This window comes from Hemitrygon akajei, chromosome 4 (genome assembly GCF_048418815.1).
Source record: "Hemitrygon akajei chromosome 4, sHemAka1.3, whole genome shotgun sequence".
Lineage (NCBI taxonomy): Eukaryota > Metazoa > Chordata > Chondrichthyes > Myliobatiformes > Dasyatidae > Hemitrygon > Hemitrygon akajei.
Genome location: NC_133127.1, coordinates 37,424,526 through 37,441,360, shown reverse-complemented (window position 1 = coordinate 37,441,360; position 16,835 = coordinate 37,424,526). Strand labels below are relative to the sequence as shown.

At 44.7% G+C, this 16,835-nt stretch overlaps 1 protein-coding gene across 1 annotated transcript in view; it reads left to right on the top strand.

Moving 5' to 3' along the window:
- The window catches only part of LOC140726252 (bifunctional methylenetetrahydrofolate dehydrogenase/cyclohydrolase, mitochondrial-like), a 46,324-nt gene that overhangs the window by 20,120 nt on the left and 9,369 nt on the right, over positions 1-16,835 (top strand). Inside the window, exons 5-7 of the mRNA XM_073042366.1 lie at positions 2,409-2,516; positions 7,414-7,506; positions 14,279-14,404. Coding sequence (XP_072898467.1) covers positions 2,409-2,516; positions 7,414-7,506; positions 14,279-14,404 — 327 coding nt within the window. The remainder of the gene's footprint in view (positions 1-2,408; positions 2,517-7,413; positions 7,507-14,278; positions 14,405-16,835) is intronic.

The window sequence follows — 16,835 nt, the reverse complement described above, 5'->3', positions numbered from 1 at the left end:
GCAGATTAGGATCAGAGTTAGGTTTATTATCATTGACATATGTTGTGGAATTGCAAGATGTAGAAAGTTACTGAAATACATAACGAGAGCAAAACACAAGAGGTAGTCTTCATGGGTTCATGAACTGTTCAGAAATCTGATGATGGAGGGGAAGAGGCTGTTCTTAAAACATTGAATGTGGGACTTTAGCTTACTGTACCTCCTCAATGATGGTAGTAACGAGAAGAGGACATGTCCTGGATGGTAAGGATGCCGCCTTCGTGAGGCACCATCTCTTGAAGTTGTCTTTGATAGTGAGGAGCATGGTGCACACGATGGAACTGGCAGAATCTAAAACCCACTGTAGCCTCTACATTGGAGGCTTCATACCAGACTTTGATACAAACGGTCACAACACACTCCACCAGACCTCTGAAGAAGTTTACAAAAGTTTTCCGTGACGTATCAAATGTCCTCAAACTCCTAATGAAGTAGAGCCACAAATGTGTCTTCTTTGTGATTGCATCAGTGTGTTGGGTTCAGGATAGATCCTCAGAGATGGTGGTCCTCAGGAACTTGAAGCTCCTCACCCTTTCCACTGTTGACCCTTTGATCAACACAGCTCTATGTTCTCCCAAATCCACCAGCCTGAAGTCCACAATCCATTCCTTGGTCTTGCTGACATTGAGTGCAAGAACATTGTTTTGTCACCATGCTGTATAGCAACATCTCAGAAATTCTACCACAAAAACTTAAAATCCAGAATCTAGTCCTTATGTGCTTGGAGGAACCTAATTCTGGAAGCAATATGTGGTATATTTAGCACAAGCAGCAGCTCTTTCTGCTGACGCTCAGCTCAAGCCCAGTACACTTTATGAAGGTGCTGAGGAGTCGGTACTGAGTCACTGCAAGGATGGGTTGCTAACTTAATGGTGGATTTTTCTGAAGGTCCAATGAAAGCTTCAAGATTGTGAAAGATTTTAATTGATTAAGTTCAGAGATGTTTCCGGTGGCGCCCCTGACAATAACAGAGAGAGAAAAACTCTCTTCTAACTCCTGTTTGGCTGATTCTCAGCCTGTTATTGTCAGCACAAACACGATGGGCCAAACGACCTATTCTGTACTGTAGTGTTCTATATTCTGTTCCCAATAACGCTTTCTGTCGCTGATCACCAAGACCAAAATGGACATAAGGTGACTTTGGGAACTTTGGAGCCCACAGTGTGATGTGAAACTTGTTTCCACAGGAGGTTGTTACTGTACTGTCTCTTCACTCTTGACTGTGTGGCTAAGCACAGCTCAAAAGTCATCTATAGTTTTGCCATTGGCACCACCGTTGCTGGTGGAATCTCATTTGGCAATGAGGAGGCGTACAGGAGTGAGATAGATCTGATCCTGAGGTACAGAGATGTGTCTGATACAGTTGGAACAATGTGCAGGCTTTGGTAATTGAATTCATTGACACAGGCAAATAGTTGGATCGACCTGGTTCAATCCGCCCCCCCCCCCCCCCACCTCCACCAAGATACTGAGGTTGAGGCTTTTGGATGAAATTAACTAAAGACTTCAGAACAAAGATCAGAGATTTAAGTTGGCTTGGGAGGCACAATCTGCAGAATACAGGGGTAGAAAGAGTTTAAGGATACAGTAGATCATAGTGGCTAGTCACATGTGAAGGAAGAAGGGCCTCCTCCTCTTTCTTAAGAATCCTGTTATCATTATCTCTCCAGCATCAAGCTTCAAGGCTGGTTCAGTTAATGTTTTCTCCCCTCAGTCAGTTTGCTTCAGTGGGTAACAACCAGTCTACATTCTGTGAGTGCCTTGCGCTGGGTGTGAGCAACCGTGATGATAACATTAACCTTTAGAACACATTGTTGGGACTGCATTTAGAATATTGTTTTCAGGTTTGGTCAGTTCTGATGTAGGAAAGGTGCCATCAAGCTGGAAAGAATGCAGAGGTGGTTGAGGAGGACTTCGCTGGGACTCAAGGGACTGAGATATGGAAAGGTGTTGAGCAGGTTGGGTCTTTTTTCATTGCAGTGCAGGAGAATGTGGGGTGATCTTAAAGAGGTGTGTAAAATCAGAGGGCCATAGATAGGGTGAATGCACAAGGTCTTTTTCCCATGTCGGTGAATCAAGAACTAGAGGGCATTAGTTTAAGGTGAGAAGGGAGGGATTTCACTGGAACCCGAGGGACAACTTTTGCACCTAGAGAGTAGTCAGTAAATGGAGTGAGCTGCCAGAGGAAGTGCTTGAGGCAAAATTTAAAAAGTACTTGGAGAGAGAGAGAGAGAGATTGATTTTAGGAAGACGTGGGCAACTAGCTTAGGTGGAAATCTTAGTCGACATGCATCAGTTGGAATTAAGCACCTGTTTCCGCACTGTATGACTGTACTTCAGCTGAAGTCTAACAAAATGTTCCCCTGCAGGGATCGAGACATTTGGTAAGAACGTGGTGGTCGTGGGGAGGTCAAAGAACGTGGGGATGCCCATTGCAGTTCTCCTTCACTCCGACGGAAGACACGAGAGACCCGGCGGTAGGTGGAAGAAGCAACTCGCGTTTTCACATCACGCGCCCTGGCGTTTAATACGGAGTCCACTCACTGTTGTGAAGTAGGAAATACAGCGGGGCAGTACACAGTAGGATTCCACAATCAACAGTGCAGTAATGACTGCTGACAGCAGTCTGAGGAATATTTGCCAGCCCAACTTTTCAGACCCCGGCTGTGCATTTGCCTGAGAAAGGGCAAGAAACCTTGGGTTGATGCCTCTCAGGAGCATCAGATATTTCCAAAGTCATCTCAGAGCAAAGTGTTGCTGTACGTCTAATGGCTAGCCAAATTATAATTGCTGCTGAACAACCTCTCTGCCCCTTAAACTCTGATTTCAGTAATGTGGATGGTAATTCAGCTAGTATTTAAAGCATAGTGTAACTTGAAGTAATGATATTATTTCTGATTGAAAAGGTTATGATATTTTAGCATCTGTCTCAGTGGTCATGTTTTGCTATATGCTTAATGTCCTTTTTAATATCACAGAAGTTTTTTTAAAAGTTGAATAACCTCTTCTTGGGCTTCCAGCTGAGTACAGGTATCGATTTTAACTGATGTTTCGATGACAAATTCTGCCATCTTCATCAGGGATGATGCCTGGACATGTCTGGTCTGGTGGTATTTATACCCCCATCGTCCATCCCACCTGATTGGTTAGTCCTCATCCAATCAGGTTTCCACTGTCCCACCTTGATTACATTTGTATTCCAGTTCTTACTTAGAGCAAGACCTTTGTCTTTGTTAAAATTCTTTTCCTCTAGTTTTATTCCAATGGCTTCCTTCACCACGTGGTCTCAAAAGCCAATAGTTTTGTGCCGTCAAAGTCAATCCTATGGCCATTGCGATGCAATATTCTGCTATCGCCGATTTCTGTGGGTAACCCAAACAGATACACCTCCTGTGCTCCTTGATGGGGCTTTCCACTGTGCCGATGTACGCTGCTCTGCACAGTACAGGCCCTTTGGCCCACAAAGTTGTGCTGACCTTTTAACCTACTCTTAGGATCATTCTAACCCTTCCCTCCCACATAGCCCTCCATTTTTCTGTCATCCATGTGCATATCTAAGAGTTTCTCAAATGTCCCTAATGTTTCTGCCTCTGCCATTGGATGCAGATATGTCTCGACCAAAGGAGGTGTAGGTCGCTCCTTCCCTTCACTAGCCTGCAGGTCACCCTTGGGCAAGGTGCTTAGCCCTCCAGCCAGGGTCATGTGAAGCCATGGGGCAGGAAATGGATGGTCGTACGAGCAGCTGGTGCAGATCACAAGTCCTGGCTATGCTGACCACTGACATCAGACAGACAACCTCTGAAGTGTGTTGTTAATAGCTGGAGTCATCCATCTTGTAAAGATACTGCCTAGAAGGCAATGGCAAACCACTTGCATAGAAAGATTTGCCAAGGACAATCATGGTTATGGAGACCTGGATTGCCCATAACATGCGACAAAGCACATAATGATGATGTTGATATATCACAACCCCCACAGGGCATTCCAGGGACCCAGACTCTCCGTGTAAAATAAAATTACCTCTGATGTCCTCCACTATATTTTCCTTCAATCATCTTAAAAGTGAGTACCTTTAAAATCCAGAACTCGGAATCTCCTGTCAATGACTGAGCCGCCATGGCCCCCAAGGTAGATGAATCGAAAGTTTCTTCATCCTTTGAAGTGATTTCTCCTATTTTCTGTTCCAAATAGCCTGCCCTCTGTTAATGCTCCAAACTCAATCATCTGCTTCATCCATCATGAGGTCAGAAGTGGGGATGTCTGTCGATGGCTGCACCATGTTCATAGCTGCTCAGCAAGTGAAGCAGCCCCAGAACCACATTCAGATGTCGGCTGATAAGCTGTAAATAGCATTTGCACCATGAGAAGGACAGGCAGTGACTGCCTCCCACGAGAGAAGGTCCAGCAACCTACCCTTCGTATCAACCAAGATCCTCATCACTAGCACCCCGGGGATCGCTAACCTGCATCTCAGTGGGACCGGCCTCATGGCAATGAGAGCAGGTCAGAGACTGGGCATCCTGCAGTGAGAGACTCATCTCCTGATACCCCAAAGCCCTTCCACCAAGTACGAAGCACAAGTCAGGGGTGTGGCAAATGCTCTTCCGACCTGTCGATCCATGGCCGCCTCTTGTGCCAAGATGAGGCCAGCCTCAGGGTGCAGGAGCAACACCTCATACTCCATCTGGGTAGCCTCCAACCCGATAGCATGAATATTGATTTCTCCTTCCGGTGAGCAAAATTTTCCAACCCCCCCCCCTCCTCTATTCCCCATTCTGAACTTTTACTTCTCATCTGCCAATCATGGATACCCCTCCTCTTTCCCTTTCTCTTATTGTCCCCTCTCCTGTCCTATCAGATTCTTTCTTCTTCAGTCCTTGACCTTTCCCAATCACCTGGCTTCACCTATCAGCTTCCAGCTGGCCTCTTTCCCCTCCCCTCACCTTTTAGTTCAGGCATCTCCTCCCTTTCCTCTCAGTCATAAAGAAGGGTCTTGGCCCGAAACGTCAACAGTTTACTCTTTTCCTGCTGAGTTCCTCCACCGTTTTGTGTGTGTTACTTTGAATTTCCAGCATCTTCGGATTTTCTCGTGTGTGTTTAATACTCCTCACTTGCCTGGACGAGTGTAACAACAGCCACGAATATCATCGCAGGATTCTGAACGCAGGATGAAGCAGCCCACTTGAATGGCACCCTGACTGTCTCCCGAAACACTCCTTCCCTCCGCCTCCAGCACACAGTATGTAGTGCGCCCCCTCTGTAATGTGTACCGCAGCTACTGGACTGGCTCCTTGGACAGTGTCCCCCCAAACCCTCCATTTCTACCACAAGGTGCGGAATGGCTGTAGGCACAGGCAAACTCCACTGCTTGCACGTTCCTCTCCACAATACACACAGCATTGCTATTTTTTCATCCTCAAAGGGTTTAAATCATGGGAATTCCATCCCCAACTTCACAATGGGGACCGCGTCTCAAGGTCAAGGGGAAGTATAGTAACTGGTGTAACAAAATATCCAAAGTGCACACACAAACTATGTTTATCTGGCTTTTGTGGCTGTATGCAATAATTTGAATGGAACACAGAACATGTCGTACAGTCCGGGTCCTTTGGCCATGATATTGTGCTGATCTTTTATTCTACTCTAAAAATCTAACTCTTCCCTCCCATATAGCCTTCCATTTTTCTATCACCCATGTGAGAGTTTCTTAAATGTCCCCAATGTGTCTGCCTGTGCCACTGCCCCGGCAACGTGTTATACACAGCCCTTACTTTCTGTTTATTGTACCTTTTCATTTAATTTTAATTTAATGAATGAATTTGAATTCGCCTACAGCGGCGATTGCATCTGAACCTACGTCTTGAGCTTTGATTTTCTAATCCACTACCTCTCAGGAATGAATGGGTGGGCAAAGCACAATACCAGAGGCTATGAGGAAATTCTACACCCAGGAGATCAGGAATGTGTCGTGAGGTTATTAGCGTGTAGAGACAAGGTGAAGAAAGCAGAATTCCTTTGCTAGGTCCCTTGCGTGAGGCTCCTCCCGATTGAGGTTAGAGCCACGTGCCTCACGCCGGTAGTCGTAAGCCCACAGCACAAGCATAGTCTTGTTTCACCTGGACTTTCTTCACCTGGTGTGCCAATTGCTTGTAATAACCATGTAATAACTCATCCTTTTCAAGAAGTTGGGCTATCAGTGATTCCTTATTAAAATTTTCTTGGTCACATATAGCCATTTCCTTGTAACTTGTTTCCTCTTGACCCTTCCCAGTGTTACCCGTGGCCTTTGTACATCTGCATCATTATTGCTCTTGGCAGGCTGATTGCCCATTGTTAATTGTGAGTAGCTGGGGTGGAATCTCTAAAACCAAAGTCGAGTTTCTAGTCATGTGAACATGTACATTTATGCTCAACTAGAGTGAAAAATCTTGCGCAGTGTCACAGGGACGTAACATCAGATAGACAATAGGTGCAGGAGTAGGCCATTCGGCCCTTTGAGCCAGCACCGCCATTCACTGTGATCATGGCTGATCATCCATAGTCAGTACCCTGTTCCTGCCTTCTCCCCGTATCCCTTGACTCCGCTATCTTTAAGAGCTCTATCTAACTCTTTCTTGAAAGCATCCAGAGAATTGGCCTCCACTGCCTTCTGAGGCAGAGCATTCCATAGATCCACAACTCTCTGGGTGAAAAAGTTTTTCCTCAGCTCCGTTCTAAATGGCTTACCCCTTATTCTTAAACTGTGGCCTCTGGTTCTGGACTCCCCCAACATCGGGAACATGTTTCCTGCCTCTAGTGTGTCCAATCCCTTAATAGTCTTAAATGTTTCAATCAGATCCCCTCTCATCCTTCTAAATTCTGGTGTGTATAAGCCCAGTCACTCCAATCTTCCAACATATGACAGTCCCGTCATCTCGGGAATTAACCTCGTGAACCTACGCTGCACTCCCTCAATAGCTAAAATGTCCTTCCTCAAGTACTATTTACAAGAAAAACTTAAATTATGCACTACTCTGACACAATTAGAACAAAAAAGCAGTCTATTTTAGTGCAAAATGGTCGGTGGTCATAATGTTAGATAGATAGATAGATACTTTATTCATCCCCATGGGGAAATTCAACATGGGGAAATGATCAGCTTTGTGCTGCTTGGTTTAAGGACTGAATGGCTGATGGGAAGTAACTGTTCTCAAACCTGCTGGTGTGGGACTTCAGACTTCTGTACCTCCTACCCAATGATAGCTGCGGGAGATGATGTGTCCTTGGTGGTGGGGATCTTTGATGATGGATGTTGCCTTCTTGAGTTAGTGCCTGGTGGAGATCTAGTTGGTCGGAGGTGCTCTGCTAATCCAGGCTGTTGTTTGTGAATTGCAGGCGATGCCACAGTGACCATCACCCACAGGTTCACACCCAAGGAGCAACTGATGGCTCACACGCTTCTGGCAGATATCGTCATCGTGGGTGCAGGCAAGTTCATCCCCATCCCCAATCCCACTGCTTAAATGTTATAGTGACTCGTCGCCTCATCTCGTGCCACTGTTTCCTGACGAGAGGCACCAGGACGGAAGGGCTTGAGACGGGGTAGGTTGGGGCTGTTTTCCCCTGGAGCACAGGAGAGTGAAGGTTAACCTTACAAAATCATAAGAGACATAGATAACGTGAATGGTCACAGACCTTTTCCGGGAAAGGGGAGTCTAAAACTAGAAGGCATAGGTTTTGAGTTAGAAGGAACAGATTTAAAGGAAACCTAAGGGGCATCTTCTTCACACAGAGGATAGTGGGTAACTGGAACGAGCTATCAGAGGCTGTGGTAGAGGTGGGTGTTTGAAGGCATTTGGACAGGTACATGAACAGGAAAGGTTTAGAGGGATGTGAGACAAACGCAGGCAGATGGGATCAGTGAGGTAGACATCTTGGTTGGCATGGTTGAGTTGGGCTGAATGGTTGATTTCTGATCTGTAGAACTCAATGCATCTATTTTAAGGGCCGGTCCACTCGGCCCATCTGATTCATGACTGAGTTTCTAGTCCACAGGAATCTTCTCTTCATATTTCCCATTACCTTCTCCTTCTACTCCTCCAGCACAAACCTGAAAACGCTGCCCATTCAAAATAAGCACAGAAAGTATTGCCAGGCCAGGCAGCATCTGTGGAGGAACAGACTTAACATTTCAGGATGAAAGGTCATCTCCCTGAAACATTAACACTGGTTTTCCTCTCTCCACAGACACTGTCTGGCCCACAGGGTGTTTCCAACAGTCTCTGTTTTCATCGTCCTCCTTCTGCTTGTCCGTTCTCTCCTGAAATCCATCCTACTAACTCTCTGTGGGAATGTGCTCCACAATCTCCCCCCTTCCTGAGGAAAAAGACTTCCCTGGGTTCCCATTTGGATAGATTAGTGATCAGCTTCCAGTGGTGATTCTTGCCTTCCTTTTTACAGCTGCCAGTCAGATCTTGTTGTACTAATGAGCTCGATTAGGCAGTTCCTCAACACTTCTGCCTTCCAGAGGAGAGACTCTGTCTCTTTGATCTGTCTCGATACTCACATCCTCTCAGTGTTGGTATCGTCCTTGGATATCTTCCATTTCCTCCAGGGATTCTCCGGTGTAGCTGAGCGGTGCAGTGAGCTGTTTTCAAAGAGGAGAGTTCGGGCAAGCTCTGGAGCATCAGAACCTGAGGGGGCGGCCTGGTAAAAATTCAAAAAACTTTGATCAGCATTGATAAGTAGACAGTCACGAGCTGCTTTCTCAGGGTAGAGTGCCAGATAGTGGAGGTCAAAGCTTTAAAGTGAGATGTGGGATGTGCAAAGGAAATCTTTCCCACAGAGAGCAGAGGGGATCCGAAAGTTTCTGTCAGGGCAGGTAATGGAAGCAACTACAATTGCAACGTTTAAGCTCAAGATTGTTTAATGTCATTTCCAGTACACAGGTGTAAAGGAGAATTAAATAATTGTTACTCCGGATCCGATGCAGCATATAGAAAACACACTAAGATAAAGAACATAATAAAAAAAACATAAGATTATACATAGATTGATTGATACATAAAGTGATGCTAGGATTAGGAATGTCTGTATATAAGGTGACTGACAGGAAATGATAAAGTGGTGGTGGTGGGGTGGGTTAGTGGGTGGAGGTGTTGATTAGCCGTACTGCTTGGGGAAAGTAACTATTTGTGGGTCTGGTGGTCCTGGCATGGATGCCTGGTAGCCTCATTCCTGATGGGAGTGGGACATACAGTCCATGAGCAGTGTGGATGGGATCCTTCATGATGTTGCTGGCACCTTTCTGTATATATGTCCTTGGTGATGTGTAGCTTGGTGCCAGTGATGCATTGGGCAGTTTTGGCTACTGGTTATGAAGCCATTCTGTCCGCTGCATTGCGGTTTTTGTGCTGTGCAGTGATGCAGCATGTTAGGATGCTCTCTACTCTGCATCTGTAAAAGCTCGGGACCGTTGACGTGCATCGTCCATTCAGGCACCACTGGCATTCATTCAGGCACATGACTAGGAGGGCGGTGGATTGGCATCAGGTTCAGCACAGACGTCGTGGGCTGAAGGGCCTTTTCCTGTGCTGTACTGTTCGCTGCGGCAGAAACACTGCCTTACAGCACCAGAGATCAGGTTCAATGCTGACCGCTGGTGCTGTCTGTGTGGAGTTTCCTCGTTTTCTCTTTAACCACTTACGTTTTCCCAGGGTGCTCCGGTTTCCTACCACATCCCACAGGTTAATTGGCCACTGTAAATTCCCCCCCCCCCCCCCCACATGTAGGTGAGGGGTAGAATCCAGGAGGAGTTGGGAAAATCAAATGGGATTAGTGTAAATGATTAGTTCACATTCAGCACATACTGTGTGGAGTGTAGGATCTGTTTCCATAGTGTAGCTCACTATGTCTCTGTGACTTTCTTTGATACAGAGATCAGAACTGTTAGCGGTACTCTGCGTGTAGTTTGACCAAGGTTCATACAAGTTGGTCAAACTTAATCAAGCTGTTGATTGTAGCAACTGCCTCTGAAATATCATTTCCCTTGAAACCCCTTGTTGGGCCCCTTTGCTTACCCATCTGAACCGTATGGAGCGACTGCAACTTGGTTTAAAAATCCTTATCCACACCTTGAACACACTGCTTGATCGACCCTGTGTCCATCCTCACCTCAGTCTCACCACTTGGTGCCTCCGGACCCGTCCAGCTTTGGTCTTCTGGGCAGCTGCTCGCCCCAAAACCTGAGAGAAAGACCCTCTCTGAGTCCCACCCACTTTGAAAAGCATTTAGTCACAAGGAGAGTTTTGGCTCTGTTTTTATGAAGTTTGTTGGGAACTTTAACTTTGTTAAAATGTCAGTAAACACTGTTGCTATGTGTGATGTGTTGAAACCGTGACCTATCCAGTGGTGAACCACAAGTTAACTGATCTTTGCCAAGTTTGTTGTCATTGTCTGGAAGGTGTTACTGTTACCTAATGTGAACTGATCCAGTTTCATAGGGTGCGGCTCACATTAAGTGTGTACCCATTGTCTTCAGCTCAGTGTGGATTAGAAGCAGGGGTAAGCCATTCAGCCCATTGAGCCTGCTCTGTCATTCAACCAACTCTTGGGTGATTTTACTGCAGTCTTATTGTTGTGGGTTGCTTTTGTGTTGAGTCTTTGACACATAGCATTACCTTCCCGCTTCTGTGACAGCTCAGAAATAATCCATGTTAAAGTGACATCCTGTGTGTGATGGTAACATCTCACTCCTCATCCGTCCAATCTATGGCTTGTAAGAGGGTTTGCCCACTTCATCTTCCTCTGGTTCCTCAACACCTGCACCCGTTGTATGGGACATGTGCCTACAGGAGACTTGGATTCAGAGTTAGGTCTATTAATCACTGATTTAAATGATGCAAAATTTATTGGTTTGCAGCAGTGAAATTCAACCTATGAATTTATTTATCATGAAGAAGGGTCTTGGCCCGAAACGTTGACTTTTTGTTCATTTCCATAGATGCTGCCTAGACCTACTGAGTTCTTCCAGCATTTTCTATGAGTAGCTCTGGATTTCCAGCATCTGCAGAACTTCTTATACTGTGTCCATTGAAACTTACAGAGAAATGCGTTGTTTGGATTAACACCAACACACAACAGTGGAACTACACAGCACAGGAAGAGGCCATTTGGCCCACCATGTTTGTGCCGAACGCAATGTTGACATAAACTAAACCTCTTCTGCCTAAATGTGATCCATTTCCCTCTAGTCCCTGCATACTCATGTGTCTTTCTAACAGCCTGGGAATCATTAACTATCATACCTGTTTTCACCACTAACCGCAACAGTGTGCTTCAGGCATCCACCATTCCCTGTAACAAAAAACTTGCTTCACACATCTCGTTTGAACTTACTCCCTTCTCACTTTAAGTGTACAGGTGTATCCTTTAGTGTTTGACTTTAATTTCTACTCTGATGATTCTCTACCTTTTCTACGGTTCCCATTAATTTGATTAACTACTCTCAGGTCTTTAGTCCCTGTGTAATAAAGACATTGAAATTGTATATGGTGTTAGTGAGATCTCACCTGGAGTATTGTGTACAGTTCTGGTCTTCTCACCCTAGGAAAGATGTACCTACCATAGAGGGAGTGTGGTAAAGTTTCACCAGACTAGTTCCCAGCATGTGGGGGGTGGGGGGTGGAATGGGGTTTGCTTTATTGCTTTATGAGGAGAGATCGAGTCGACTAGCCGTATTCTCTAGAAGAGCGAGAGGGGATCTCATCAGAACATACAGAATTCTGAAAGGGCTTGGCAGATAGACAGATGGGTTGCTTTCCCTGGCTGAGAATCAGAATACAGGGTAGATGTTTCAGGAGAAACTTCTGCAGTCATAAGATCATGAATTATGATTGTGGAGGCTGTATATTAAAGGAATTTAAAGAATGTGGGAACTGTGGGTGTTGAAGTAGAAGATAGGCCATAATCTTGATGAATGGGGGGCAGGTTGAGGGAGACAAATAGTCAACCCTTCTTCTAATTCACATATAGAGCGATTTGTCCAAATTTGCACTGCCCCATTCATTCATTAACTTTTCTTAATGCATTAACCGGCTGTGATGTATCTGGTATATTGACCAGATGGCATCACAGCCTGGTATGGAAACACCAATGCCCTTGAGAGAAAAATCTGACAAGAAGTAGTGGATGTGGCCCATTCCAACACGAATAAGCCCCTCCCAACCATTGTGCACATCTACAGTGCCTATAAAACGTATTCACCCCCCCCCCCCGGAAGTTTTCATGTTTTATTGTTTTACAATATTGAATCACAGTGGATTTAATTTGGCTTTTTTGCCATTGATCAACAAAAAAAAGACTCTTTCGTGTCAAAGTGAAAACAGATCTCTACAAAGAGAACTAAATTAATTACAAATATAAAACACAAAATAATTGATTGCATAGGTATTCACCCTCTTAATATGACACACCAAAATTATCACTGGTGCAGCCAATTGGTTTTAGAAGTCACATAATTAGTTAAATGGAGATCACCTGTGTGCCGACAAGGTGTTTCAACTGATTGTAGTAAAAATACACCTGTGTCCATCTGCCTGTGAGTCAGTATCCTGTCAAAAACTACACCATGAAGACAAAAGAACACTACAGGCAACTCCGTGAAAAGGTTGTTGAAAAGCACAAGTCGGGAGATGGATACAAGAACATTTCCAAGTCACTGAATATCCCCTGGAGTACAGTTAAGTCAATCATCAAGAAATGGAAAGAATATGGTACAGCTGTGAATCTGTCTAGAATAGGCTCTCCCCAAAACTGAGTGACCGTGCAAGAATAGGACGAGTGAGGGAGGCCACCAAGAGACCTGTGACAACTCTGGAGGGGTTACAAGCTTCAGTGGCTGAGATGGGAGAGACTGTGCATACAACAACTGTTGCCCGGGTGCTTCACCAGTCACAGTTTTATGGGAGAATGACAAAAAGAAAGCCTCTGTTTAAAACAATTCACATGAAATCTCCACTAGAGTTTGCCAGAAGGCATGTGGGAGACTGAAGTCAGCTGGAAGGAGGTTCTATGGTCTGATGAAACCAAAATTGAGCTTTTTAGCCATCAGACTAAACACTATGGTTGGCGTAAGCCAAACACCACAGGTCATCAACAACACACCATCCCTACTGTGAAGCATGGTGGTGGCTGCATCATGTTGTGGGGATGCTTCACTGTGGCAGGCCCTGGAAGGCTTGTGAAAGTAGAGGGTAAAATGAATGCAAAATACAGGGACGTCCTGGAGAAAAACCCGGTGTAGTCTGCAAGAGAACTGTGACTCAGGAGAAAATTTGTTTTTCAGCAAAATAATGACCCCCAAGTATAAAGTCTTCCATATACAGGAATGCCTTAAGAACAACAAAGTTAATGTCCTGGAGTGGCCAAGTCGGAATCCAGACCTCAACTCCAATTAAGAATTTGTAGCTGGACTTGAAAAAGGCTGTTCACTCATGATCCCCATGCAACCTGACAGAGCTTGAGCAGTTTTGTAAAAAAAAGAATGGGGAAAAATTGCAGTGTCCAGATGTGCAAAGCTGATAGAGACCCGTCCACACAGACTCAGATCTGTAATTGCTGCCAAAGGTGAATTTACTAAATACTGACTTGAAGTGGATGAATTCTCATGTAATTGATTATTTTGTGTTTTATATTTGTAATTAATTTAGATCACTTTGTAGAGATCTGTTTTCACTTTGACACAAGTCTTTTTCTGTTGATCAGTGTCAAAAAAAGCCAAATTAAATCCACTGTGATTCAACGTTGTAAAACGATAAAACATGAAAACTTCCAAGGGGGTGGGGTGAATATTTTAATTGGCTCTATACATGAAATGTTGTTGTAGGAAAGCAGCATTCCTGTTCAGGGACCCCCACCACCCAGAACTTGTTCTCTTCTTTCAGATAGAAGGTACAAGAGCTTCAGGAATCACACCACCTGGTTCAGGAACTGTTGCTACCCCGCAACTATCAGGGTCTTGAACCAAAGAGGATAATTTCATTTGCCCCATCAGTGAAATCTTCCCACAACCAATGGACATACTTTCAAGGACTCTTCATCTCATGTTCTTGATATTTATAGCTTATTTATGTCTTTATTAGGTAAGACTGAAATTTTGAGGGAGGTTCCTATCATCCATTTCTGCCTGGGTAAGGTGATTTGCTTCGAAACTCACTGCCTGAGACCCTACAGTGATACATAAATTGTTGCTTTCTTCCAGGAATTCCGAAACTGATTACTGCTGATATGATCAAAGAGGGAACAGTCGTAATAGATGTTGGCATCAATCGTGTACAGGATCCTGTAACAGGAAAGACCAAGTTGGTGGGAGATGCTGACTTTGACGGTAAAGAAGTGAAAAATCAAAGCTAATTGACATATACACAAGTACATGTATGACCAGCTACATTGAAAAACCTGCTTGCAGCAGCTTCACAGATAAATGCACTATATTAGCAGCATTCATGAAGAAAATATAAACTAAACAAGATTATACACAATTGTTACAAGAAAGAACACAAAGGAGAAAACTAATTACTTTGCATTAAAGTGAACATAGTTTTGTTTACTGATTAGGGTTGTACTGGTTGATTCAAGAACTGAATGGCTGAAGGGAAGTAACTTTTCGTGAACTTGGTGGTGTGAAGCTTCTGTACCTCTTGTCGGATGGTACCAGTGAGGGGATGGCATGGTATGGACGGTGGGGAACCCAGTGAGTACAAGCTGAGGGCCCATGGATCAGGAGTTTGCAGATGGTGCAATCGGTGGTGGTGTGCATGGGAGGCACTGAATTTGTCAGGGATCCATTAGCGATCTAATCGGGTTGGGAAGTGGCAAACAGAACTCGTGGTGGAGCCGAGTGAGGTGACTTGTGCAGAGAAGGCCAAGAAAGCGAAGCACTCTGCAACGTGCCGAAGTGCTGAGGACATCGGAGTCCTTTCCACACCTCCTGAAGAGCGCAGAGTAGGCACACAGGTGGGTAAGAAGTCCTGTGGGATATTCTCCCAGACAGACTGACGCACAGAACAGGTGAGCAGAGAGGTGATACTGGGAACACACTGGAGTAATAGGACAGTTCTGGTCACTGCACTAGGGAAGCATGCAAGCATACTGGAGAGAGGATATACAAGAGATGTATGAGGGCTGCTGATTTGGACTTGTCCAGATCAGTGCATTCTCATGTACACCAGGGTGAAATGAAATACTTTGCTCATGTAAATCTTACAGAGTAAAAGTATACATGGTAATAATAAACACAATAAATACAAAACAGCACCAAGAACAGTAGTGCAAACTGAAGTAGTTAAAAAATCCTAAAGTGACAATGGGCGAGGGTGCAAAAATGTAACAGCACCACTGGGAAGGCTGTGATTGGTTGAGAAATCCAGTAGCAGTGGGGAAGAAGCTGTTCTTGAGACTGGTCATCTAGAATTTCAAGCTCCTGTGTCTTCTTCCAGAAGGCTGAGGAGAGAAAAGGGAATGGGCAGGGTGGCAGGCTTCCTTCCTGAAGTAACACGCTGTGAAGCTGGAATGGATGGAAGGAAGTTCAAAGTAAATTGATTATCCTGAGACTCGTTCTCTTGTGGGCATAACCGTAACAGAATCAAAGCAAGGCTGCACCAGCCACTGTAAAAGCCAACAGACTGTGCAAGTACAAGAAGAAATAAATAAAAAAAACAAACAATAAATATTGAGAGCATGAGATGAGTGCTCCCCACCATTCAGCACATCCCTATGGAGCAGTGCCACAGGAAAGCAGGGACCTTCAAACCCAGGTCATTCTCTCTTCTCGCTGCTGCCATCAGGACGAAGGTACAGGAGCTTCAGGACTCACTCCGTCAGGTTCAGGAACAGTTATTACCCCTCAACTGGCAGGGAGGGTGTTGGTGTTTTCAGACCAGGCTGTGATGCCACCACACGCCTGTAGAAGTTTGTCAGAGTTTTAGATGTCATGCCGAAGCTTTGCAAACTTCTAAGGAAGTAGAGGAGCTGCCGTGCTTCCTTTGTAATTGCACTTAACGTGCTGGGTCCTCTGAAAGGGTAACGCCGAGCAATTTAAAGTTGCCGATGCTTTCCACTTCTGATTTCCCAATTAGGACCGGCTCATGGACCTCATGTTTCCTTCTCCTGAAGTTAACAATCAACTCCTTGGTGTTGCTGACATTGTGTAAGAAGTTGTTGTGGCACCACTCAGCCTGATTTTCAATCTTTCTCTTATATGCTGATTTGTCACAAACTTTGATGGATTGGATAGTTTTGCATTGTTTATGCCTGTGCCAGCTCTTTGAGTGAGCCTCCAACTACTCCCCTACCCTCTCCCCACAATCATTCTCATCTTTCCTTCAGGTGTTGTGTTTTATAACTCCAGAACATAAAACTAATTACGCGAAAAAGATGGGAGCCTATGATAACAGGTCTTAGTTTTGTTTTTACTTTAATGAGGCACATACGTATGACATAGTGGCTTGGTGATATATGCCATTCATGTACTGTTAGGTATATCCTGTAATGAATTATTTAAACAAGGACTTCTTAATTAGATAATATATTTACAATATTACTCAAATATTGCTGAAATACTAAATGCACAAGACTCATCTCTGCTTAGTTATAAACTCCAACTCAATATAGAACATAGAACAATACAGCACAGTACAGACCCTTCGGCCCACAATGTTGTGCCGACCCTTAAACCTTGCCTCCCATATAACCCTCCACCTTAATTCCTCCATATACCTGTCTAACAGTCTCTTAAATTTCACTAGTGCATCTGCCTC